Source organism: Tamandua tetradactyla, chromosome 20, assembly GCF_023851605.1.
Source record: "Tamandua tetradactyla isolate mTamTet1 chromosome 20, mTamTet1.pri, whole genome shotgun sequence".
In the NCBI taxonomy this organism is placed as follows: domain Eukaryota; kingdom Metazoa; phylum Chordata; class Mammalia; order Pilosa; family Myrmecophagidae; genus Tamandua; species Tamandua tetradactyla.
The window spans coordinates 63,375,677-63,403,337 of record NC_135346.1 but is presented as its reverse complement, the minus strand read 5'-3'; the positions used below and the strand labels follow the sequence as shown (position 1 = coordinate 63,403,337).

Sequence of the window (27,661 nt, the reverse complement as noted above, 5' to 3'; positions counted from 1 at the left end):
GTCTAATGGAGGGTCTGGACAAACTCCACAGGAGAGGCTTGCTGGCCAAAGCAGAAAGAGAGCCTATCTTTTCTGAATCCTCCTTAAAAGGCTTCCAGTGATTAGGTTAAGCATCACTCATTGCAGAAGACACTCCCCTTGGCTGATTGGCATCAGCTGTGGATGCAGCCAACGTGATCATGATTTAATTCTATGAAATGTCCTCATAGGAACAAACAGGCCAGCACTTGCCAATCAGACAAACCAGTACCACCACCTGGCCAAGTTGACACATGAACCTGACCATGACACATGCCTATAAGTAGTCTAAGTTTCTCCGTTATCTATATAAGCTTCACAGGAGTAAGCCTCGTGATCGAGGACATGGCCTATTGATTTGGATATCCTTAACATTTGGCACAATAGCAGGGGATTCCCTGATGATAAGGTTTAATAGTTCCATATTCTTTCTCCCCTCCTTCAGGGGTCTTTGCCAGTACTTTTTAATTATCTGCTTAAAATACTCTAAGATGTATCCAGGCATTACAGTAATCTGTACAGGATTAAAGGACCTCTTTCTTATTCTGTGCGCCCTGTGTCTCAGTTGTTCAAATGAGCTATACAGATAGGTTGAGTTAGATTATGCACTACAGAAAATTTCAGTTCCAGGTGATATAAACCTTTCCTCCAGTGGGCTCAAAGAGTATGTGTGGTTCTACAATATAGACACTGTCTTCCTTACCACCATGTTCTGAATTACTTTAACCTCAACCTGTTCAGCTTCATTCTTATCTCTAAATATCAGGTTACATATATAAAACAGCCTCTCAGTATCCAGAAATAATAATCACTACTCCTGACTTAATGTGTCTGTTCTAAAAGCTTACAATCCAGACCCCTGTTTTCTTATAAACCTTTTTAAAAGGTAACGATACTGTTGTTTCTTTTTTTGTTTCTGGCTTATTTTGTCTCACCAAATGTCCCACGTGTTCATTCACATCATAGCATGCCTCATGCTTTGGGGTTTTTGAGGAACCCTAGTACTATACAGTTAACTTAGCTGAGCTTTCCATTGACTATTCTCCTGAGAGCTTGTAAAACCTATAGATTTTGGCTGGTGGGATCTAAGAACTTTTCACCCCCATCCTTGTATAGAGATATTTGCAGTTGAATATACTCTGCTAAGTCCTACCATTACACTTAGGTTGAAATAGGAACAAAGCTTTTTTTGATGGAACAGGTAAGTATTTTACTTGTTAATTCTGATTTTGACTGTATGGTGTGATAAGATCCTTTTAATTTCCAACATCCATTCTCTGTTCCCAAGAATGATATGCCCTTCACCTAAAAGCCAGGACTGGCCAGGGTGGAGAAATGGTCAGATGGGCACACAAATACTTTTGAGTAGAATTAGATTCCTCTGTGGCCGTTTAGGCCGCCATCTTTCCTGTGCACATGTTTGTGTTTAGTTGGTCATAACAATTATTGCCTACAAGTACTTTTAGTGAGCTCTGTGGGTTTGATACTGGGAAGAGCAAACCCCTTGCATCAGGACCCAGAGTGGTATAGCAGAGTGGGCCAGTCCTGCCCTTAGAAGTAAACAGCTGCCTCAGGCAGCACGCCCAGGGAGGAAGTGGTGACCCCTGAGCAGTGGCTGGGGAAGAGCTCCCAAGAGCAGAGCTGACTAGGGTGGAGCTGGTAAGGGCAATATACTAGCTATTCAGTCTTCCTTCCTGGCAGGAAGAACCTAGTTTCACAAGAGATTGTCTTTTTGAGGTAAAACACACGTTTCATATTTAAAGAATTCCTAGCTGTTTAGTTGAAGCCCAAGCCTAAGTAGGAATGAGTTAAATGTCTAGGGAAACAGAAATGCAAGAAAAGCTCCTCCATTTGGCCGTGGTTTTTCTTGCAAATACTATTAAAGTCATTACACTGAAACGAGGTGTCTTCATGATTTTAAATTGCAGTTGAGAGTGTCAGTGAGAAGACCTGCCCTGATTTCTCGGGGCTCTCCATGTCCACGCAGTATGCCCAGTTTGGGCCTGTGGGTGCAGACACAGAGCTGTGGTCTGCGGTGATGCCTGTCTGCTGCGTAGCTGTGGCCTTCGACTGTCCCTGGATGTGGGAGGGCAGGCAGTGAGGTGGGGCTGGGGAATCCGATTCGCTGCCGTGGTTTTGGCAGAGTCCGTTGAATCGTTTCTGATGTCTGATGTGTTAAACTTTTCCTGCCTGAGAACTGCTGCTCTTTTGTTTACTAAATCTGTGGATACCACATATTTGATACAGGGTTTGGAAATGAAAAGAAAAAAGGGGGGCAGTTAGCTTTTAAGGCATTTCAATTTCATATAAAGTTTCTGCAGAGCTTCTCAATCTCCATTTCTCTGCTTTATACTATGTTTGGTGTTTCTTCATCCTGCCTCCCCTTTTAACTGAGAAGGAACTAGATGAAAAAACAGCATGTGTCCAATCTAGTGGTTTATCAGACGTGGATATGTGGCCCAGGGAACCCACAGGAAGCCCAGGGCACAGTCTTTGACTTCAGGGGCACAGACTGAGACTTGTATAAGCTCCTGAAGAAATCTAACAATACTAAGAGCAGGGAAATAAATTTCTGCCTCTCTGCAGAGTTGCTAGATTTTTCCTACAATTTGTGACAGAAAGGGATATAAAATGGCTTATTGCAGGTTACATAGATTCATAGGAGATGTTTAGGTCATGAGGATAGTTCTTTTTAACCCTTCTATTTGATTATATTGAGCACTTACTCTACCTCCTACATACAATATCTTTAGAAACACAAAATACAAAAATTTAAAAGAAAAACCAATTTGATTTGTTCAGTTCAATCAGAAAGTCAATGAGTTCTCTGGAAAAATTAGGAAAACAGTTGATTGAAAAAGTATCACTCCCTGGGGCTCACCTTCAGGCATCACCTCATCCAGGACAAAATGAGCAGCCAGGAGGTTTCCGAGACTCAGAATTGAAGTCCTCAGATTTTCTCTGTGTGTATCTAAATCCTCTCCCCTTACTGATCAGAGTCAGGTTCCACAAGTACCTGCTCTGCTGTGGCAGTTAACTGGAATCTTCTTCTTTGATGAAGAAATACTTGCTGTGAAATATCTTAAGAAATTAGTGTCCTATTTTTTCTTTCCTTTTTCTTTTAGAAACTATCAAATGCATTTATTTCATCTTTGTCAGTAACCCTACCTCCCTGGTTTGCTTTTCCCTTTCCCTATTTCCTGGTATCCCTAATTTAAGCTTGCCTTAATTCATCTGTCTCCTAGTAAGAAAAAAAAAATCAATCATTTCTTATATGCCTAATTCTTTTACATATATATATTAAATTAATAAAATCATTCAACAATCAAACACAAACATTCTTAATGTATGAACATTCCATACTTGGTGTGCAGTCACTGGCTCACAATATCATCACATAGTTGTATATTCATCACCATGATCATTTCTCAGAACATTTACATCACTCCAGAAAAAGAAATGAAAAAAGAAAAAACTCATACATACCATACCCCTTACTCCTGCCTGTCATTGACCACTAGTATTTCCCTCTCCCCAATTTATTTTAACATTTGTTCCCCCTATTATTTATTTATTTTTAATCTGTATTTTTAACTCATCTGTCCATACCGTAGATAAAAGGAGCATCAGAACAGGGGTTTTCACAATCACTTTCTGAAAGCTGTATCATTATACAATCATTTTCAAGAAACATGGGTACTGGAACACAGCTCCACAGTTTCAGGTACTTCCCTCTATCCTCTCTAATACATCTTAAACTATAAAGGGGGTATCTGTATAATGAATAAGAGGATAACCACTCAACTGTGTTTGAAATCTCTCAGCCATTGACACTTTATTTTGTCTCATTTCTCTCTTCCCCCTTTCAGTCAAGAAGGTTTTCTCAGTCCCTTGATGCCAAGTTCCAACTCATTCTAGGATTTCTGTCCCACATTGCCAAGGAGGTTTGCACCCCTGGGTGTCATATCCCACATCAAGAAGGGGAGGGCAGTGAGTTTGCTTGCCATGTTGACTGAGAGATAAGCCACATCTGAGCAACAAAAGAGGTTCTCTTGGGGGTGACTCTTAGGCCTAATTTTTAGTAGACTCTTAGGCCTAATTTTTATCCTATCCTCTACGGAGATAAATTTCATATGATCAAACCCCAAAATTGAGGGTTTGGTCTGTTGATTTTTGTTTTCCTCCCTTGCTTGCGAGAATATCAGTTATATACCTAATTTATATGAGAGAATTATATTTAATAAATGTCCTTCAGTTTGAAATGTTGTAGGAGTTCAGTAAATGTCTCACTCAGCAAACTGTTTATCCCTGGTTTCAATGAGTTATTGTCCTTTTGGGGAGAAAGCAGATCTGTATTTCCTAGACAACTATCAGTATAAAATTATGCAAGCAGCTGGCCCAGGGAGAAGTGATGGGATAACTTAAGAATTGTACCCTTTCTCCTCATATTTTCTTATCACCCTGTGCTTTTCTCTGAACGTTTTTCAGGTTTTCATTTTATTTGTGAATTAAGGAGCATAATCAGAGGTTGTTTTGTTGGGGGCCAGGTGGTGGTGGTAAGAGGCCGTTTCTATTTACGGCTTTGATATACTGACCCATTTACTAGAACTGAGCTAGTCCACTTATTTTGATATCTGTTTAGACTAGTTATAACTTTGTGGATTGTTAATGTTCCTGCCATCATACCCTATAACTTTCCTTAATGTTAATAAACCATTAAAAGGATCTTAGTAACCAGAAGTTGCCCTAGTAACTTCTGACATCCACCCAAAATTGGCATTTAAATAGAGGATATACGTCCTATGATGTGCCCTGGACCAGGAACTGGAAATTTGGTGCTTATTCTAGGCCTGCCTCTGCAGGGCTGCTCTTCTCTGGCTTCATTCTCCACCTCTGAAAAGCAAAGGCATTGATTTCTAGGACATTTCAATACCAACTGTCTAATGTGAAAACTATCACAATGAAATAGAAGTTGAATTACAGAAGAACATCACACCTTGCTTTTGAATATTTACTTGGGGATTTTCTGTCTGCTCTGTAGGTTAACAGGTCACTGGTTTCCAAGAGCACTCCCTGAGGCTGGTCTAACACCCCAGGCTGACCCAGCCCACCCCCTCCCAGTTGTAGAAGGGCTTTCCCACTTACAGCTTGTTCTTGTTTGCTAGCTGCCAGAATGCAATATACCAGAAACAGAATGGCTTTTAAAAAGGGGTAATTTAATGAGTTGCTAGTTTGTAGTTCTAAGGCCAAGAAAATACCCCAATTAAAACAAGTCTATAGAAATGTCTAATCAAAGGCATCCAGGGAAAGATACCTTGGTTCAAGAAGGCTGATGAAGTTCAGGGTCTCTCTCTCTCAAGTGAGAAGGCACATGATGAACACAGTCAGGGCTTCTCTCGGCTGGAAGGGCACATGGCAAACATGGCGTCATTTGCTAGCTTTGTCTCCTGGCTTCCTGTTTCATGAAGCTCCCTGGGAGGCGTTTTCCTTCTTCATCTCCAAAGGTCACTGGTTAGTGGGCTCTCTGCTTCTCGTGGCTATATCATTCTTCTCTGGCTCTCTGAATTGCTTATTCTCCAAAACGTTTCCTCTTTTATAGAATTCCAATAAACCAATCAAGACCCACCCAAATGGGTGGAGACATGTCGTCTCTTAATCCAGTTTAACAACCATTCTTGACTAAATCACATCATCCAGGGAGGTGATCAGATTACAGTTTCAAACATATAGTATTGAATAGGGATTATTCTACCTTTATGAAATGGGATTTATATTAAAACATGGCTTTTCTTAGGGGGCATACTTCCTTTCAAACCAGCACACAGCTCCTTGGACCTCTCTTTAGACAGGAGTCTCCCTTGCCCTGGTAGCATCAGGGATTTGGATAGGATCAAGCTATGGAAGGCTCTCATTTAACCAATTTTGTTATTCTGTGCCAGTGAGCAGCCTCCTTTTGTAGCTATTGCAGATCTAGCAAAAGAAATAGAAAGCCAGGCCTATGTTCTTTAGGAGCACTATGTGTGTTGTGTTGAGGGGTAGGGTAGAAATGAGCACTGGCGGAAGAGCCACTACCCCAGACTGCTTTGGAGAAGGAGCTTGCCCCATGGGCTCCCTGAATTCTCAAGGGCTTATGGGTAGAACAGGGGTGCATGTGAACGCTCTAACTGCCCAGGTGGGAGTCCAGATATAGCCACATGACTCATGAGAGCAGCATGAGTCTGGATTTCACTGGCCTTAACTTCCAGTCCAGATCTGCCCACTAAGTCATACTGGGGTCCGGGAAAAATTTGAGCTAAGTTTGTAAAGGAGGATGGGGGGCTTTATCTGCACCTGGAGAATGTGTGGATGGAAACAGGGGAGGATGAGGGCCTGAGGTGGGACTGTGTTTGGGATAGGAGAGGGCATGTGCCACAGGGAAGACACAAAGGTGACAGTGGATTTGGAATCCCTAGAGGCTCCATGTGATGTTAGGGGAACGTATGATTTATTGCCAGTGGTTTGGAAAACAAGTTTTTTCTCCTTATGAATATGTATGTCCCCTATAAGAAAATGTTAGAAAAATACAGAAAAGTATAAAGAAAAAAATGACACCACAGTAACTCCACCAGGATACCTGTTGCCTACTCGACTCTTAACCATTGCTGTGATGCAGACCAAACGCTCCAGTGACGTGGCAGTTTTTACTTTTTGTAACTTGAACAACCTTGATGTGTGTGCTTCTTAAAAGTCAGGGCATGCTGACTGAAGTCCTTTCCCTCCTTCTTTGGTGACAATGTGACAGCAGCAGCTCTGTGTAGCTGAGGTCCAGGTGCGGGTGCCGGTTAAGAGGTGAGGGGCAGCAGGGGCAACACCAGACAGCATTGCACACACACATAAAAGGCTGTCCCTCTACCAGGGAGACGGGGACCCTTCAGTGCTGGGCAGTTCTCATGTATACGTGGGGCTCTGGCTTGCTCTAGTATTATGGTAAAGCCCACAGGCTCTCTTGGGAGCCCACCTGTACCTGGGAGCTCAGATCCCTCACTGTGGACCCATGTGGCGGCCAGGGGTTGGTGTTTATTGCATTTATAAATAGTGCATATTATTTATTGACTCAGACATCTAGACACTTGGGATAATTAGCATTAGATGATTTGGGGAAGTACATTTGAACTTAAAAAGCTCTTGAGCTCTGGTCTCACTTTCTTAAGATTAATTAGTATGCTTGGGGGGACCTTGAATGACTCTCTGATTTGGTTCTGTAAAGTAGGTTCAAAAGACAAAATGCCTGGAAAGTAGAAGTGGTAACTCTGAGTTGCTATTTATCCCTTAAGGCCTTAGGATGAATAAATAGTAGGAACTTGTAAAATGGGATAATGATTATAAGTGCCCCTGATGCTGCTAAATTTCTGTATTGCATTGCCCCAAGTTTACTACCTCAGCAAAAGCAGTTGTAGCAGCATATCCTCTGGACACCATTTGAGCTTACACTGTTCTAGAAGCATACTCTGGAGTTTGGCATGTTAGGGGCAGGGCTAGGTGGTTGCTGCTCTGAGAGCTAGCCTTGGTGTAGGGGCTTTAGCGGGCCATGGCTCAAGATGCTCTCCTGGTTAATCCCCACCTGAAGCCCACAACTTGTGCTGCACCAGGCATCTTGAGGTGCCTGGTCTTCCTTTCTCTGGCACGTACCAGGTGCCAGTTTTTACATCCTCTGAGAGTCCTTGTGGGGGTGGGGGTTGGGGTCTCCTCCTTAGGCATTTCCTCTGGTGGTATCAGTGGGGAGAAAGCAGAGGTACTGTCTTTTGTCAGGAGGGAGAAGAGGTATCTTCTGGATTGGCAGATACAACCCTGTATCCTCTACAGCTAGCTCTCTGAGCATGGGGAAGAGGGAGCTGGAGAGCTTCTCCTGCTGTGTCTGGGTTATATAATTATTCACTGTGAAGCCTCAGCAGTACCACCTGGCTGTCCAGGCCAGCTGGGAGTGCCTGCAGGCAACCCCCAACCCTCACTCAATGCTCTGCTACCCCCCAGGCACCCACCACAGCACCTCGCACACCGTGGTGCTCGGAGACATTTGTGGATTATTGTTTTCTCACCTTGGCAGGTAGTTTGAGTTCTCTAGCTCTGCAATGACGTATCACTGCATGGGATCGGGGACATTGGTCCTCAAGCAGAATTTGGAGCAGATTCAGGATGTATAGGGGAATGGATGTACTTGTGCACACAGCTAGGACAGACCAGGCTGGGTGGAGGGGATATCGATCCCCCTGTGTAGAGCATACAGCAGACCCAGTCTGCATGTGGGGAAGATGTCTGTCCTCATGCACAGGGCTAGGGTAGACCAGGCTGTGTTTGGGAAGCATTTGTTCCTGTGGCATGGGGCAGACGTGGACTGCATGGGGGCATCTGCCGCTTTCGACTCCAGTTCCCCAGGCAGGTCCATCTTAGGTACGTTTCATTCCTTCACCTAGGCTGCCCCTAGGAAATTTTTGACAGAGAGAGAGCTCTGTCAGATAAAGAATTCCAAAACCTCATGCTGAAGACAGAATTCCAAAGAAGTACCAGCATCTAAGTGAGGATCTCTCATAGAGTTGCTACTTGGCTGTGCAAAATGTTGAAGCATGAGTGGAAAGAAAATAGATGCTGGTGTGAAACTCTTAAGGTTTAGAGAAGTATTTGTTTCTTTCCTCTAAATAACTGCTCTTTTTTCTCTCACTTAAATGAGAGAAAAAAGAAATGAAGTCCGGGTCTTTTGTAAATTGTAATACAAATTATAGCAGTGTAAAATTTCTCTTTATTAACTCATAAAAGTGTTTAGCAAGCATTATGCAGTTTGGGGTTTAAGTTGTGAAGCAGGGCTTGTGTGTTTTACAGAATTCTTGAATTGTATTAAATGAACAAGAGTGTCATGGTGAAGCTTGTCCTGTGTGCTGGAGAGTGGTCATGAGAAAAATGGGCTTTAGATGGCATGTTAAGTGGCTTTGCCACTTCTCAGCTGCATGTTACTCATTCCCTCTAGAGTCAGCTCTGTTACAAGCAGGTCCTTCCTGGAAGTCCGTGAAACTGAAGTGAGGGTGAGGCCTGCACCAAGGGAAGCCCTACACCTGGCATATGGCAAGCTCAACACCATAGTGCTATTAACACCTGCAGTGGCTCTTCTAGCTCTGCGTTTCTGTGACTCTGTCACTTTGAAGACTACAGATTTAATGCATTTCTAGTTAGCTCCCATTTTGAGGATGCCCCCCATTGAGGGGTTTATTTCACATGTAAGATGAACCTTCTATGGTGCTGAATTCAAATTGGTTGACTATCTCCTTTGGTAGGGATTCATGGCTCTCTTAAGATATTGATTCCCTTGATAGGGAACTGTGCATGGTCCGATTGCAGGCCTGGAGCTGCTTGTACTCAAGAGGATGGATGCATCCTTTATGGTCTCCCTGGGAGATGCTCACTGTGATTTCTAGGGCCAGACCTTTCTGTTAAAATGACCATGCTTATGCCACAGGCCATTCAGGGCCATTTCTACCTGGTGTGGGTCAGCAGATGGAGTGTGAGAGCTGACAGGTTCCTGATGACTTCAGCTCAGCTGGCTCTGCTGTCTGCAGAGTCCCCTCACAAACACTGTCTGGAGCTTGCTCTGCACACAGGCCCTGCACGCAGAAAGGATGTTCCTGCTCGGCGAATCATTGACAAGCTGTCTCTACTGTGATGTGGGTAATGACAAGGGGCCCTGCCCTGGATGGCTAGCCCCCTGTGCCTCACCCCCATGCACTCTTCCTTTCAGCCTCAAGTTGCTGTCTGGGGCCAAAAGGAATGCAACTTTGGGGGTGGTCTCTGAGTGCTGAATGTGACTAATTGTAGCATAGAATGTTCTTTATAGTCTCCAGAGCTTTGGCTGCCGTGAAAGCCAATTTTTTCCCCTCTTTTCCTTCTCTATAGTATATTAATGGCCCCAACTGGTAGAACTATTTTGAGCTGCAGACAGCTTGATTTATCCAAGCTCTGTTCTTAAATGGTTGCTAATTTCTCACTGCAAGAAAATTCACAGTTTTTCAGTGAGTCAGCTTAATAACAAGATCAGGGCAGACAGTCCAGCTAATACTAAACTCACTTTAGGGGCTTAGTATTAATATAGCAATACCCTAAGTCCAGGAGTTTTATCAGGAGTTAGAGCAAAACAGTTGCTTCTTTCAGAATTTATGTTAAGGCAACAGCTAGCTCATTATAGACCATTTTGGCGTCATCAGGACCCTAGTACTTCTGCATGTCTCGTTCTTCCCATGCTGTAACTTCACAGTGAGAGCACAGCAGATGGCTTTGCAGGGTTGCACGTGGTGGCCCAGCTTACAATAGGGCCCCGGGTCTAATTCCAGTCTCACGTCTTGTCATGTCTCAGTGGCCTTCATAAGTCACTTTGGTGGACACAAGGTGCCCACGTGGAATCTAGACTATTGTGGTAAGTAGACATATTCTATTAAGATATTTTTCCAGGGCGGGCCATGGTGGCTCAGCAGGCAAGGACGTTTGCCTGCCATGCCAGAGGACCCGGGTTCGATTCCCGGTGCCTGCCCACGTAAAAAAAAAAAAAAAAAAAATTCCATAATTTGTTTTTTGTTTTTATGAACAAAATAGAAATGTTTAAAAGGTTGAGATACCTTCAAGTTTTACTCTTCTGGTGTCCCGATCTTACGTTGCTGCTAATCCAGATGTGTGGGAGACCCTTGCTGCTGGTGTGCTGTGACTGAAGCAGAAGGTTTTTCTCCTTCCACAGCAACTGCCTCAAGGCTGCTGCTCGGGGTGTAGAGGTGGCCAGCATGGGCATTGGAGCCCAAAGAGTCTTCTCATGTCATGGTTGAGGAAAATAACTTCTGCTTTATCCTCTGGGCCCCGGGGCTGGTTGTTCCCTTTTGTCTTTGCCTCATCTTGCAGAGTTTATTTGTCCAAGTAGTACCTCCCCACTTCCCTTTTGAGTCAACCAAGGCTGTCCCCCTTTCACAGTCACCAAACTGAGCTGATTTCCCTGTTTTGGTGTGGTTTCTCTCAAGACACTTCTCTCCATCAGCACTTGAATGGATACTTTTGTGGCTTGCCTACAATTGCATGTATTTCTTTGCGTTTTTAAAAGTTATTTGTTCCTAAAGAACATGACATTTCTAATCAGATAAATTCTTATGTGGGTAAAAGCATGGCTGGGAAGATTGTTTGTTAGTTGCTAGATTTATTTATTAGTATGGCCCCGACTTGGGAAAGAGTTCCTTTGGAGCCTGGACTTGATTCAGAGCCCAGGGAGGACTCATCTGAGAGGCCACTTGATACTCCAGAGGTTGGCAGCACTTATTCACTGATGACTAGACAGCTTGTCATCCTGGGCCACAAAAGTAACAACTGTTGTGTAAGGTTTGGCCAGACGTCATAGTCTCCATTCTTTCCATCCCATGTTATATGGAATTCACACGATGCCATTTAATTACTTCAATCCCTTTCTTAAAGGAAAAACAATCTGGACCAACATTCCAGAGGTATTGGTAGTTTGAAGGTCTACTTGGTAATTTTTTTTGTCTGTAGCTATCGAGGTATCTCTTGTATTTTTGCAATATTAATTCATTTCAAGTGTGATTTTTGTAAACAGGCCAGGCATTATAGATTATTTGGAATGAGTATTATTTTCAATGCCTTTGTTTGTGCTGTGTACACAGTAAGACACTTAAATTTTTGTAGATCTGGCAGCTGCATCTTGCTGACAAAATAAGTTGTCTGTACAATGCTTATTATTATTATTATGCTTTGTAAGCAGAGGCCCAGGAAAGTAGGTATTTTTGCATCTGCCACTGTATATTTGTGAACTGGGAAAGAGTCAGTTACTTTCTCTTTTTAGGAGAGATGGTTATTTGGCACAGAAGCAGACAGGATTTATCATTCAAGGGGCCTTTGGTCCAGAGTTCCGTCATGAAGCTCTGCTGCCCAGGACAGCAGCCCCAGCCTGTGGCTGCCGAGAGCCTGATGGGTGCTGGCCTGAGCGAGACCTGTTGCGGTGTATGGACCATGCACACCAATTTCAGAAACTTACTATAAAGCAAAGATCTCAAATATCTTATCAGTAATTGTTTATATTGATTACATGCTAAAATGATAATGGAAGTATCATTTAGATAAATTATATTAAAATTAATTTTGCCTGTCATTCTTACATTGTAAAATGTGGCTTTTAGGAAATTTGACATTACATCCGCAGCTCACATTTCATTAGACATCTTGCTGTATATGCTTAGGTCTATCAGAGCAGCCCAGGTCCTGGCCCCTGTCTTCCTTGGATGTGTGGAGGGCTTATCCCGTCTCTGGAGAGGGCCCTGGTGCTACTGTCTTAAAGGAACCATGCAGTTGCTATAAGTGTCCCAGCAATATGCCTATTAGTCTACTGCATCCTGGCCTCAGCCATAAGGAAGTGGGCACCTGGGAGCATTGCCCCTGCCATGAGCTCTCCCAGGCTGGACTGAGCTGGACCCCCAGGGCTTGGGACCTAGGCCAAGTTGCATGGCATTTCTTGGTCTTGTAGGTAAAAGAGTTATTTTGAGGGTTAGCAGAGATAAAATGTGCAAAATTCGTAGAACAGTATTGACATGTTACATGGGTCCCAAAACTCTTAGCTTTTATTTAGGAAAACTAGAGGATGAAAAAAGCAGAAAACAAAACTGTGTGTGTATACACACACACACACACACACACACACACACACATATATTTGGCATGGACAGGCACTGGGAATCAAACCCAGGTCTCTGGCAGGGCAGGCAAGAACTCTGCCACTGAGCCACCTTGTTCTGCCTAATGTATATACATATTTTTAATCCCAAAATTTGTTTTTTTTTTTAATGAGAGTTCTTGGGATATAGGAATAGGGGGAAAAAGCTAGATGAAACTATTCCACAATATTATTAGCAGTGCTTATGTCTGGGCTTATAGCAACCCTATTTTTTCTTTTAACTTCTCTCTTTTTTCTTAATTTTCTACATGCATGATTATTATCAGAACAGAAACAAAACAAATTAATTATTTATTCTAAAGAGAACAAATGGGCATTGGGAGAACACGTTTCATGCATGGCCCTGCTCTCCATGCTAGCACTGTGGAGGAGCTTCTGCTGCCCAGCATGGTTAACCTTGCTGAAAGCCTCAGGTCCCGGTCAGGAGCCCAGAGCTTTGAGGTCCTGAAAGACATTTCAACTCAGATAATCTTAGGTCACATTTTAAAGTGGTTAATGGGGAAATAGACCCTGGAGGAGAGCTGTGAAGTGGTCTGTGTGGTATGTATGGCCTGATAATTGAACACAGTCAGCTTTGGTGAAGTGCCGCTTTCATGGCAGAGCAGCTCTTCGAGGAAACATCTTATACAAATTCCAGGTGAATTACCCTGTTATTTCAATAAAAATGGAGGTAAAGGAGAAGGGAATGGTTGACAGGGAAAATGGTCTGAGAGAACCTGCTTAGCATGGTGGTGAGCTTGGTTAATTTTTTTTTTCTTTTTTTTTTTTTAATGCCTTTTGGGCATTAGCCATATGAGATCATAGAAGTGAGAGATGGAAAAGACCTACTGTATTAGGTCATCCAGTCCATCCCCCCTTCCAGAGCCGGATTGATCCCCACAGTATATTTTCCAGGGCTCTGTCCAGTTTTCGAAGTGACTCAACTGATGGAGTTTCCACCAGTTCCCAGAGGGTGCGAAAAGGTTGTTGTCTGAGACTGCTAACCGGAATCAAGACTTTATTCTTATGCCTGATGACAAAGATAATAGCTATGGTGCTGTGTATAGAAAGAAAGATACAGGGTTGGTCACGTCCTACCTGTGTCACCTATCTGCCCTCTAACCTACAGTGACTTCCCCTTCCATGTCCCTGTCTGCACACAGGATGGGGAGCGGGCTCGGTGACCGAGGCTCCTTCAGTTTAAACATTCTGAGACTTGGCTGCAGTGACCCTTACATGGCACTTTATAGTTTTTACAGCTTGTTCACATTTGTGATCTCATTTGAGCCTCACCATCACTTTGAAAGAGGCAGATCTTATTATCGTCCCACCCCTTCACTCCAACCATCTCTCTGCCTTTGTTTTGTTTCTTTATTTTAACCAGATGAAGCAGCTCAGACATAAAGGGTGCATTGCCAGAGGTTCCCCTTCAGTAGGTGGTGGGGCTGGGACTGTGAGTGAGGCGTTCTTTCTCATTTTAGATTCAGACTATTTTCCTTTAATCACAGGGTCACTGTCATACCTTCTGAGACACTAGTGGTATACACTCAACTCTTGCTTGAGGGACTGCCTTTTCTAGGTGATAGCACTGCTCAAGATTGTCATGGGAAACTTAGCTCTAAGACACAGAGCTTCCTTACAGAGCCAGGTGGGGTTTGCTTTGCAGTATAGAGTATAATGTTATTACTCGAGTAAATGTGGGGTCCCTCCAAAATAATTGCAGTCTGCTCACAGCCACTGTTATTTCCACTGTAACACAGTATGTGAATGTGTCCAGATATTCTCATCCATTCGGAGTTTGTAAGTGTGGCGCTGAGAGCTCCTTCTGGATTCAGATTCCACAGTGCCTGTGTCTTGACCTAACTAACCATTGATCTGTAACAGTCTCTGAAGAGAATATTAATACTTTTTGCATGTGGTTGGTTATTAAGATTTCTTTTAAAATGTACCCTCTTTGTTACTAGCCTGAATATATTAAATTTTTAAACCTGGGCTCTTTAAGTACACAGTGAAAGTAACATTTAACAATGTGATTAGTCTCAACAGAGTCATAAAAAATGTTTGCTCTTATTAGTTTATGAAAATATATGAAGTATGATATGAGTCATGGAAATGGGGGGATGCAAGTGAAGAACTGCAATGGAGACTGATTGGTTTCCTTAGTCGGGCCTCCCTAAAGTGGCCCCCCTCACCCCCCACAGGATGCCATCCTCTCCCACAGCATTCTGGTGTGATGAGAAGTTTCTGGTTAGGTGGCATTTCCATGCCCAGCCAACGTCTCTGTAGTCCTTTTCATGTATCTGCTACCTCACTAGTCCTCGGATGCCTTTCTGGTGCTTTCTCCACTCTCCACCCAGTTTGTCAGGAGCAGGCTTCTGGGTGTGGCATGGCTTGGAGCCCCAGAGTCACCTTTTCCGGGTGCAGTCTCCCAGCTGTCTTGGGAGGTCATGGGATCCTGCAGCTGGGAGAAGTTTGTGTTGTGTGAACTACTTCATCTCTTCGGATTACTTGTTCTTTCATTTGTTTTGCTTTTTGTATTTGTGTGTAAAATATTTCAAGTATATAGACAAGAAAAGAAATCAAGACAAAAGACACGAAAAGGGCTTTGCTCTTCTTTTTGAACCTTATTTTGTATGGCTTCAGCCCGCAGCTAGACACCAGATTGCAGAAAGGGCATGAAAAAGTTAGTGAGTGAGAGCTGAACTCAGACCCAAGAAACAAGGCCCTAGGTTCCTTGTCCCACCTTCTGGGCTGTGCTGCCTCAGGACACTGCATCCAGAGACCCCCTTTCATGTGTTGAATTCCCAGATGGGGTCTAGGCACTAGTCACGGAGCAAATCCTCAGTTGGAAGCACCTGTACCACTGGGTACAGCCAGCCGGTTTGCCAGTGATGGGTGGATGGAGGGACAGGTGCCTTTCCTGGGACTGCAGGAGCAAGCCTCCTGCCTATAATACTTGTTTCCCCCAAATGGGAGTGGCCAGGATTAGGCCACAGAGCAAATATCTCATCTCAGGTAAGGAAATTGAAACTTCAGCACCTTGCTCAAGGTCAGGCAGCCAGATAATTAATTAAGTAGTGGAGGGAGATCCAAGCCCTGGCATTTGTGTCAGGTGCAGGCCTTCCTCACCCCATCCTGAGGACTCTGCCTGTGGATGGAGGTGTCATCCATCGTCCCTAGTAGCTCCCACCACCACCACACTCCACCCTGAAAAAAAGCTCACTTAAATTATCAAATAAAATTTCTTATTATAAAAATAGTAGGAAAAAATATCATTAACTGTTTTTGAGCATTTTTTAAAAAAAGCAACCTGTGCTGTCAATTTTGATCTCTACCAGATCCTGAGGACACTGAAGAGCCTTGCCTTGGACACGGAGACAGAGCTGGAGAGGCAGGATGAGGCTCTGGATGGCATCACTTCTTCTGTGGACCGGGCAGCCTTAACTGTTGACAAGCATAATCGACGAATTAAAAAACTGACCTAGAAGGCGAGAAAAACGCATTAATGGACTATTTTAGGAGCAAGTCACTTCTCTGAGTTTGTCTTTCTCAACCCCTGATCCTTCTACCCACTGGAGGGCCTTGTGAAGGAATTTCGAAAGACCAGAGATGTCTTTAAAAGCCCTGCGCAATCAGCACTCACCTTCCTCAGGGGACGGGCATGCCAGTCCGACCTCCACTATGAGGAATGGTAGGGCAGTATAGTTGGCTGTCAGCGATTTCCACCGAAGAAATGTCTTGCAGTGAAGGAGAAGGCACAGCTCTAAGAACAGGAGGTTGGCCCACACGCAGTGCAGTGTGGATGGGACTGGCTAACCTTGCCTGTGAACCAGGCTGTCTCACGTGCACTGCCCTTTTCCAGAGCTAGGAATAGAGCTGCCAAACAGAAGTCCCTCCTCCCAAGGCTGCCCCGGGACTTCTCAGGAAAGTATGGAGCATGCCTGCTGCTCAGAGCAAGGGCCCAAATTCTGTTGAAGCCATTAGGGATGTACAGTCCCCCCTCTACCCCATCCCACCCCTACCCCCTGGGTGAGATGACTCTTCCTGTCTGGTTGGCCACTTGTAGCCCCTGTTGCCTGAGAAGCTGTCCTCCTGGTGAACCAGGTTGCAGTTGATTTTTTTTGTTTTTTGTTTTTTTTTTTCCATTTTTGCTCAGCATAAAAGGAAGATCTAAGATTTGAGTTTTTCTGAAAGAGATAAGGCTCCTTATTTCTGACTCTCCCCCACCTAAGTACTCCAGGTGCACCTGTGTTGATGAGCTCCCTTCTTCAGGGCCATGGTCAGGCCTGTGCCATCCTTGCCCCATTCCCCCTCCCCACACAGACCCAGAACACAGATCCCCATCACCATTGTGTTGCCATCTCTCCTTGGTGGACACACAGGGTTTTCTTGTAGCTATATTGTAGTCTTCTAGCTGAAGTTGAGCTTGTGACATCTAGGATGTCTTGCGAACACCTGGAGTAGTCTTTTACGCTTGGTTTTTAGCCAAAAGTACCTTATAAAAAATGTATATATATTAGTTTTTGCTTTACTGTCCCATTTCTATCCAGAGACAGAATTTTTTGTACAGTGTCTCTTGGCTCTTTGGCTTCATTTAGGTTGTAGTCGGTGAGTGAAGCCTGGCATCAGCCCCCAGCCTGCTAGGGAGGTGAGAAAATGGGCTCCGGAGATGCACCCCAGGCCTCTGCAGACAACCCGGGTCCCTTATCACAACACTTATCACTACACGCCACTTCAGTCAACACTTTTGAATGCTCCACTTTCAGACTGCTTTAAAATAGCTTCATGAAGAACTGTCTGCAGAAAAGCCCTAGGACCATTGTTGCAGAGGTGTGATTCTGAATCTCTTTTTCTTAGGGTCTAACTGAGGTCACACTGTAGCCTCCCTGTTGTTGTGCTGTCCACTGGCACTTTGAGTTCCCCTGTTGGTTTCTTAGCGTGAATATGAGGGGGCCGGAGGTAGACAGCTGCTGACCTGTCCCAAGAAAAGATAGAAAGTGGCACTTCTAAAACGTAATCTTCCTGGGGATCTTTCACAGTCTTTTTTTTTTGGTTTGGTTTCTTTGTCATAAAATGGTTTATACTTGCCAACCTCTGAAAGGAGGAAGTTGGTCTCTTCTTTCAAGATTCCTTATTCTGAGCAAGTGCATGAGCAATTTTTTCTGTGCTGCCATGGCGTGCTGAGCAGCAGAGTTTCAGGAATGGATAACCTGCCGTTCCAAGGGGGCACTTGAACACCCCCTGCAGCCCCTTCCCATGAGCTCCGGTGAGAGCACAGAGCTCTCACACCAGAGCTGCCCTTGACTGTTTCTTAGTGTTGTGTCAGCCTTTATTGTTTCTTGAGGGCTCACGGGGCTAGCAGCAGGAGGAGAAGCTTGGGTCTTTGTCCTCTGGACTATGAGCCCCGCTGGAATAACAACACAGGAGAGATAGCTTCTGTTCGCATGCTGGGAGCAGGAACGCTCAAGCATCCGGTCCTCTGAGCACCGTCCATGCCTACTGATGGCCATACAGAGCAGTTTTATCTCCCCTCAGAGCCTCCACAGTGGAGTGTGTTATTCTCAACTAGGTGTACGCATCAGAATTGCCTAAGGGACTTAAATACAAAGATTGATCCCAGTCCCCTACCCAAGTAAGATCTGGGCTGTTTCCATGAGCCATCAGATGACTGGCTCCCTGCTATACAGGAGAACTGGGCTCTAATCCTCTCCTTTGAGAGGGGACCTAAAACAGCCCAGCCCTGAAACTTTGATGCTGCTATCCTAAAGTCCCAAATATCCCAGCCAGTCCTTGCAGGGTGACCCAGAGAGTCCTGGTTCAGCTTCTACAGTGAGAGCCTTGCTCCTGAGGACCACTGCACCCATTCCAGGGCAGCCCACCCTCCCACATACCACCTGAGAGCCACCCAACAAGGCCTCTAATAAGCTCTAGCTTCCCAAAGACAATTTAAGGAAAGGAAGGGCTTTGGCCTGATGCATAGGTCTTGTGCAGCCCCAGAGGCTCTCCAAGCTTCAGTTCTTTCTCCCTCACCCAGCGATGGTCAGTTCCAGACATCAGGGCATGAGGGTGTGTGGAAGCCAGAGGCATTATACCATAGAAGAAGATGTTGAAGGCCTTTTTCTTTTCCACAAATAATTGAATTGGTAGAAACTAATGTTTCTGTTTACTTGGGCAATTAGAAGGAGTATTAAAAAGCCATCAAGGACCATTTTTAGATATTTGGTGTTTTACCTTGGATCCCAGAGATGCATGTTCTACCAGCAGGAGAGTTATCAGTCTACCGTAGTGAGCTGGTGACTCAAGCCCAGAGCACAGAACCTAACTCTTCACGTGACCTGTGTGAATCTCCATAGCACCCTAGACCCTGGCCACATCACCTGCATCTCCCCAGGTGCAGGAGACCTAAGCTGGGTCCGTACCTGTCCTTTGGTCAACTATAGTGTATCTGCTCAGTGTTCCCCCAAGGAAAGCTGTCATGTGTGGCTTGCAGTGTGATGGCCGTGAGCCCTAGGATGGGTGTGCCCCCACTAGTAGCACTTCACTTGTTCACTGAGCAAATACCTTGTTACTTGCTATGGGTGGAGCCTTGGTCTTGGGCTGCTAGGGCAGTGAAACTGGACTCTCAGGAGGACTACCCAATGCAGATTGGGATTTGAATTTTGGCTCTCATCACTTTTGGACAATGAGACTTTAACTAATTCCTCAGTTTCTCCTTCTCCTAAACAGACATAGAGCCATTCCCCTTGGAGAGAGAGGTTCTTGGCACCAGCCCATAAGCTTTGTGGAACGCCTCTGTGAGCAGGTCTTCTAGGGTAACCTGGAGCTGGCTCTAGGGGCAGGCACCATGGGGTGAGGAGTGTCACAGCGAGTGGAGGCCTGTGATTGGGGACCCTTGGCATCCCCCGGTTTTGTAGCAAGGGGAAGGTGGTGTGTGGGTAGGCACTGAGGATGAGACTACAAAGCTGGCTCTGGTCGCTGGGACAGACGCTGCCAGGGGTCTCAGTGGGGAGTTGCAGGGACCTATGCTAGGCCTGGAGGTGCATTTGCAGTGCTGTGTGACCACTGTAGCCCAGGAACACAGCTGAGGGTATGCCAGCAGAGCCTTGGTGAGGAGGACTGTGGACTAAGGAGGCTGCTTACCCCATCACGGGGGTCAGATTGTACATGGGGCCCCCAGTAGACAGGTCATGTAAGTGAGAGTGCAGCCAGGAGAAGCTGTCCCAAGTGACTTGTCTGCTCTCCTTTTTGGATCAAGGCTTTCTGGGTCTTCTCTCTTTTTCTGGGTGGGAGGCATGTCCTTTCCTATTCATGTTTGAGCTGTGTTTATGGGATTGATCAGATCTAGATGCTGCATTCTTACACCAAAAATGATTAGTGGAAATGAATTGTCTGCATTTTTGTTGTCACCACTAAGGTATCTGCACTTTATAAACTGCTTCTACAGCATGCTTGCCTGGAGCTGAATTTACGTTGTATATAAAGATAGGCAAAATGCAAATCCCACATCTTACGCAACTGTAAAGCAACATGGAACTGAAATAAAGCCTTCTTAACAGCCATCGAAAACTGCAGATTCCTCTGTATGTTCAGGGCAGAGGTTGACACGCTCTTTCCATAAATGTCCAGGTGGCAGACATCTTAGTCTTCATGAGCCATAGGGCCTCAGTTGCAGTTATTCACTTCTGCCCTTCATAGCATGAAAGCCACCAGACATGTGAGCAAATGAACTTAGCTGTGCTCCAGTAAAACTATGAAATTAGAAAGTCATATAGTTTTCATGTATCTTGAAAATATTCTCCTTTTGAATTTTTTCCAACCATTTAAAAACGTAAAAACCAATCGTAGTGTGCAGGATGTACAAAAAGCAGATGGTGGGCCAGGTGCTTCAGCTTGGAACCCTGGAGTGGGGTGCATTTGCTAATGACATTAAGCCACCATCATCAGCACAGTGCTTGGGCTTGAAGCTCATGGCCGTTCCCAGAGCACACTGCATATTACCTATGGGCCCTGGAGACCCCCACACCCAACTATCACCCAACCCCACCTCCCAAATCTTCCCGTTACCTCCAAGGTTTCTGCAGCTCTCTAAATCCAGGGGCCACAGCAGTGGGACTTCCAGTGGAGAAACAACACATCTTGTTTCCTAGCTTTTGCTGTGGCTGCCCAGAGCTTGGACTGTTGTGACTACAGTCAGTCCTTTTCCTTTGGAAAATGGGATGGAGCAAAGTAGGGAGAATGGAAGAGAGAGAGAACTGGGAAATGGCTGGTACTGGTTTTTGATAAATGATTTTATCTTTGGGCCGAAGATCAACACACAAAACATTGTTAAAGAGGAAAAAAAAATCGCCAGTTCCTTGAAGCATTTTCAAACACCACAGAAAACATGATGGTGTTGCAGTAGATTGGGGTGGGTGCTTTGGGTCTGGTCTGGTGATTGAATCGAATGCCCTCACCTTGTGGCCTCAACACTTTCAGAACAGGCTACCAGGAGGCACTTTCAGGCAGTGTGCAGGCATCATTTCAGGAAGCCTTACTCCTGGCCTTATCTGTGAGGGGCTACCTCTCTGATCACCGCTGCCAGTTTGTTGGTTATGGGTCTGTGTAAAATTTGAGAGAAACTCAAATTGTCCCCTTTAACATTTGCAACTGATTTCCAAATTGCATAATATTTCAAGCTTTGGCACCCCTTTGGAAACTTGGAAAAGCAGTGGGTTTGTTAAAGAGGTAATTGCTCTTGATTCGTTCTTAGAGTGAAAAGCCACCGGTGGTCCTCTGGCTCTTCTAGAGGCAAGATTGGGCTTAGTAATGCACTTGTGGTCCTGAATTCCCCAGAGGGCTTCTCAGTCTCCTGCTATCCTCCTCAGCAAGAAAGGGTGGTATGGGCCACGTGGGGAAGGGTTGCAGATAAAACTGGAGGAGCCTCATAGGCGTGACTTGCCAGAAGGAAGGGCCTTTGTGGGACGTGTGGTCCCATGCCTGTAGTACAGCTTGCCCTGGCACTGGCCTGCCAGGAGCTGCCCTGGGTACAGATGCGCTGACCTCTGTGTGCTTGGGCAGCACCTATCCTGACCCTCCAGCACGTTCTCCCACAAGATTTGAAGCAGTGCCTAATTCTCCAAGGCTAGCACACACGTTGCCTGTTATACTAGCTCTTTTGGTCTTGGCTTACCGTCTTCATGTCCCCTGCTCTGCCCCTTTCTCTGAGTTCATGGATAGGGGTCTAATCTACCCCAAACTCTTCCTCTTGGGGACCAGTTTGGCACAGATAGGACCTTTCCTCTGCGTGTGACCCTCAAGCTCCAAGCTCAGGGCCCCACCAGGACCACCATGCTATTCAGTGTGGCTGGAACCCCTGTGGGCAGGGCCCGGGGGTGGCGGAGCCCTGGCAGGGCCTCTCCCTCCCAGGGAGGGTGACCAAGGTACTCAAGACCCTCCCTAAGCACCTGCTGGGTACTGAGCAGCAGGGCAGTTTGGCAAAGCATCTGCTCCCAGGATTGCCAGGAGACGGGAAAGTCAGACCAGGGGTGCATGCTAGGCACTGCAGGAATAGTAAGGCCCCCAAGCCATTCCCAGGGCCAGCTTTGGGAGCCAGATAGGGTGGAAGTGGGCAGCATTTCATGGAATGAATAAAGAGCATAGAAAAGGAGGATGTACGTGGGGAGATTGTGTCTCTGTCCCTTCTGTGGCGGCAGCTGGATCATTGAGTTCAGCGCCCTCTCAGACATCCCAGAAGTGTAAATCATGCCAAAGCCAACTTCTGGGACCTCCGCTTTCCTCTCTGACCTCCTCCCCGTGCATCTCTGGCCATTCCACCCCCAGCCTAATGTGGCCTCCTTTTGCGTGGTCCCTCACACTGAGAAAATGGCCCCTCAGTCCCAGCTGTCTTGGAACTGGCGTCAGAGAGAGAAAGAGAGGAAGTCGCCCTTCAGGAAGGCGGGCCTTTTCCTGTAGGGTTCCGAGGAAACGCAGCAACTGGTCTGTCTGCTCCAGCTTGGGAGGTGAGGCCCCTGCACCCCAAGCCCCTCAGCTTATGGGAGGGCAGTGCAGCATGGTCTCCCTTGGATATCATGATCTGGGCCTGGGAGTGAATTTTCCAATAGAAGTAATGCTCTGTAGCATATCTTGGATATGAGGGAGTCACATATGCCATTTGACAGCTTTTGGGGTTTTTGAGGACTGCAAAGCTGAGATGTACTCCTTAGGAATTCCAAAGAAGACTAAGAATTAAGATGTCCAAATTAAGATACCAGGAGAAGGCTCCCTTGAGCTGGACCTAAAGGAGAATTCAGATGTGCAGAGGCCTGTGCTTAGGACACCAGGGGGACACAGGTGTTTGGGATAGCACAGAAAGTCTGTGGGATGGGGCCATAAGAAGGACAAAAGGGGGATGTCGCACCTGCCAGAGGGGAGCTTCAGGTCCTGTTTCCATTGCTACTCCAGCCATTCCTTGCCCTTCGAAGTGCTTCAGTGTTATGAATCAGATGCTTACACCATGCTCCTCTGCCATGCCATGTTCTGAGTGCTCCCAAATGGTGACCCAAGACAACCTGGGATGGATTCTCTCATATCCTTTTACAGATGAGGAAACAGACACTTGCCTTTGCCCAGGCCCCATGCTTCGGAGTGGTAGGGCCAGGTCGACGCCAAGCCTCAGGGGCTTCTGACTCTGTCTGTCCTGCCTCTGTGAGATCTAGCCACCCAGGATCTGCCGTGGGCAAAGGCTGTCCCAGCAGACAGCAGGCATGTTCAGGTCCCAACCAGGACCAGGCTGCTGACTGGATCGGGATTAGCGCTGATCATGAAACTCAGATGCTCCAAGATGTCAGCTACAAATCCAACATCTACCACCAGTGTCCCTATCCCCCTCCATCTTAAATGCATTTCCTTGTGGAAGCACTAGCTACCTGCTAAACTCAAAGACCACCATTAGGGTCTTTTGAAAGGCTGACCTTTCAAAAGACATTGCCCTAATGTACTAAGAAATGATGAATATGCAACTATGTGATGTTATTAAGAATTACTGATTGTACATGTAGAATGGAATGATTTCTAATTGTTTTGTTAATTCTTTTTTTAATTAATAATAAAAAAAAAAGAATCTAAAAAAAAAAAAAGACATTGCCCTAACATGGCAGTGGGAGGCAGCTTTAGAACAACCTGCAGGGGCTACTCTCAGGTAGCAGTCCCCCAGTACTGGAAGTTTAAGGACTGGACTACCATAGGCTAGGATTCCATACAGAGATTCCAGCCCAGGCAGACAGGAGGGGATGAGGAGGCATTTCAGGACCGCTCACATGCTCGTGGTTCTTGACACTCAGCAGCTTCCTTAGCACTGCAGTCCTAGCTTGCGGAGGTGAAAACAAAATGAACGGGACCGAAAAGATTGCCTTCATGATATGAGCCATAGCCAGGGCCTGCAGTTTTATTCCTTTCTGTGCATGTATATGAATCTAGCTGAGTAGGAAAAAAATCACTCCTGTATCATGTCTAAGTCCACACTTTGATATCTGGATCCTGCAAAGGAAAGCGCTCTGCTATCCTGGTGTCCTCCTCTAGTCTATGGGGGAAGCACTGCACCCTGTGCGCTGGCCTGTGGGGGGCATACAACAAATCTATGTATGAGTCAGAGGGGGTGGGGTGGGGGGATGGGCAGGGTGGGATCCCCACACCATACACACCTGTCTAGTGTGAGGTGCACCCCATCCCTACACAGCAACCTGTGGGGACCACACCCATCTATTGGGGGGCATACCCCATCTCTGCCCACTCTTTGCCATGATGATGTATGAAAAACAGTCAAAGCTATAAAATGGACCTAAACCATCAGATGGCTCTCTTTCTCCTCATCACAGCTCCCCAAGACAGGTTTGTACCCACCCTTGGCAGAGCTTCAGCATGGGAGGGTGTCTCCCACACCACCAGGCTTGGTGGTGGACACATATCAGTTTCCTATGACTTCCATAACAAATTACCACAAACTGGTTGGCTTAAAACAACAGGAATTCATTCTCTCATACTCCCAGATGCCATGAGTCTGACGTCAAGGTGTCGGCAAAGCCACGCTCCATCTGAATCCTTCCTTGCCTCTTCCAGCTTCTGGTGATTACCAGCGTTGCCTAGTTTAAGACCGCATCCCTCCAACATCCATCTCCATCTTCCCATCACCATCTCCTCTTCCACAAATGTGTCTGTCTCAAATCTCTGTCTCTCTTTTATGAGGATACTTGCATCAGAATTAGATAATCCAGGATGATATCCTCTTCTCTAGATCTTTAGCATAACTACACCTGCAAAGACCGTTTTTCCAAATAAGGAAATTGTGACCAAATAAGGTCACATTCCCATGTTCCTGGGATTAGAATCCAGACATAACTTTGGGAGGGCCACAGTTCAGACGACTGTCATACACCTTCTCTATCTTCAAGTGCGTCTCCATCTCATGTGCAAAATGCATTCATCCCATTCCAGTAAGTCTCAACCCAGCATTGTATTAACTCTTTAAGTCCAGAATTTCATCTAAATGCCATCAATTCAAAGGTCCCTAAATCATCTAAATCAGATTAGGTAAGACTCTGAGTATGCACTTCCTCATCTGCGGGCCTTTGAAACTGGAAAACAGTCATCTGCCTTCAGAATACCATGGTGGAATGGCCACAGGACAACAGTTGTAGATGTTCTAATAACAGAAATGAGTCCCGGGTCCAAGCAGTGTAGAAATCCAGCTGGTTTCAAGGCCTCAGGTGAATCTTAGGTCTGTGATTCTAGACTTTGCTCTACCCTCAGACTCATTCTTCCTTTTTCTTGAAGGTTAGCACACATTGGCAGCTGAGTGGCCTGTCAGCCCATTTCCTATCTGTAGAACCCCAGAAGTCCGGAAACCCTTTTTCACTTTGTCCTATCTCTGTGCCCTGCAGTCCAGCCTGGTCATATTTCTGCTGGTATGACATCTTCAAAACCTTTGCTGGTCTCCCATGTATATCACAGAGATCCCTGCTGCTGGGAAAGAATCTTCCTGGATAATCCCATCTCAATTCCTGGCTTCTGCTGAGATGAGACCCGTGCCTAATCTCTTTAGCAGAAAGGTTGTCCAGCCACATCCTTGGCTGTCTCTCCAGAGCACATTTTCCTAACAGTGACTCTCCTGAAATTTAGCATCTTTTGAGAATTTCTCAAATCATCAAGTTTTGGTATTTTGTTTTGTTTTGTTCTGTTCTGTGCTTAGTAATTCCCTCTGCAGTTTTTCTCTTTCCTCTAGTGTTTGACTTTAGGCAGCAAGGAGGAGACCAGGCCATGGCTTCAACACTTTGCTTGGAAATCTCTTCAGCTAGATATCCAAATTCATTGCTTGGAAGTTCTGCTTTCCATGCAACTATAGGACAAACCTCAGCCAAATTTTCTGCCACCATATAACAAGGATCTCCTTTCTTCCAGGCTCCAATAACATGTTCCTCATTTCCTTTTGTGTCCTCATTGTCAATTTTAGCATCCATATTTCTATTAAGTCTGTTCAAGGCAGTCCAGGCCTTTTCTATCATGTACCTCAAAATCCTTTGAGCCCCTACCCCTTACCCAATTCCAAAGCCACTTCCATGTTTTTGGATGTCTTTACAGTAGCACCCCACTTCCTGGAATGAAAATCTTTATTATTTTTCTGCAGCTGCTACAACAAATTACTACAAACTGGATGTCTTAAAACGACACAAATGTTTTCTCTCACAGTTCCAGAGGCTGGAAGTCTGACATCAAGACATCAGCAGGGCTGTACTCCCTCCAAAGGCTCCAGGGGAGAACCTGTCCTTCGCCTCTTCCAGCTTCTCGAGGTTCCTAACATTCACGCAATCTCTGCTTCCATCTTCCCATCACTGTCTCCTTCGTTATGTGTGTCTCTCCTTTGTGTATCTGTCTAAAACTCTCTATCTCTTCCTTGTAAGTACACTTGTCATTGCATTTAGGGCTTGCCTGGATAATCCAGGATGATCTTCTTATCTCAAGACCCTTAATTATATCTGTAAAGATACTTTCTTCCAAATAAGGTCACATTCCTATGTTCCCAGCATTAGGACATGGACATCTTTTTTTAAGGCCACTGTTTAAGGCCCACAGGAGAAGGCAGTGAGACTTTCCAGGTGCAGAGCCTCAGCATGGGATGGAGTCCCCTCCTGCCCTGGCCCACCCTCTCCTGGTACAGAGGAGAAGACAGAGGTGATGGGACATCTCATGTCCATACAGTGGTTAATTCCTGGCAGTCATCATGCACTTTTTCCTTCTCTCTGCTCCGAGGAAGCAGATGCCTGAAATAGTACCCTCTCTGTTTAGGGAACCAGGAGGTATGGAGGTTTTCTGGGTCCTGAGAACTAGGCTCAGTTTGCCTTTGGCTTTATTTCTCTTCCCAGATGCCCTTCAGTCTTGCTCATCTGAGAGCACCAATGGTGACCCTGGCTACTGCATGCACCCACCAGCCTCACTCCCCAAGGCCCTGGGCCTCGTGGTTACTTTTCTCCACTGGCCAACTCAACGACAAAAGCAAGACTTCTGGTTCCCCCTGATAATGCCGGGGTTGAGTGAGAGAAGGTCCCTTTGTTATTGCCATTTATCACAGCATTTAGACAAGGAGGCAAGTGAGCCAGAGAGTCAATCCCTCTGAGAAGCTTTGCAGCTCAAACCTGGGTTCAGGAGACTCTTAATGAGGAGACAAGTCACATGTTTCCTCAGAGGAGTCTGCATTTGGAACCTTTACTGTGTGCGGACTTCCCAATACTGCAGTGAATTGGGGCAGGGGCAAGGACTGTCAGGAAGGGCCTCATCTACAGGGAAAGGAGCAGGTCAGGGCTGGTGTCCAGGAATCATGGGCCTTGCCCGTCAGCCTGACTGTCCCTCCACTGTGGGACCATAACCATAGAATCTCCTTTCCACCCCAAAAGTGAA

The 27,661-nt window shown here is 45.7% G+C and overlaps 1 protein-coding gene across 9 annotated transcripts in view; it reads left to right on the top strand.

The window, feature by feature from the left end:
• SNAP47 (synaptosome associated protein 47) overlaps positions 1–23,810 on the top strand; it is a 113,183-nt gene extending 89,373 nt beyond the window's left edge. For 8 of the 9 annotated variants that reach the window (XM_077137940.1, XM_077137941.1, XM_077137946.1 and 5 more), the window contains one exon: positions 16,075–23,808. In XM_077137940.1, coding sequence (XP_076994055.1) covers positions 16,075–16,221 — 147 coding nt within the window. In that variant the 3' untranslated portion in view covers positions 16,222–23,808. Of the gene's footprint in view, positions 1–16,074 lie in introns of all 9 variants that reach the window. The other variant, XM_077137947.1, reaches the window with a different exon arrangement.
• The last annotated feature ends 3,851 nt before the right edge of the window (positions 23,811–27,661 follow it).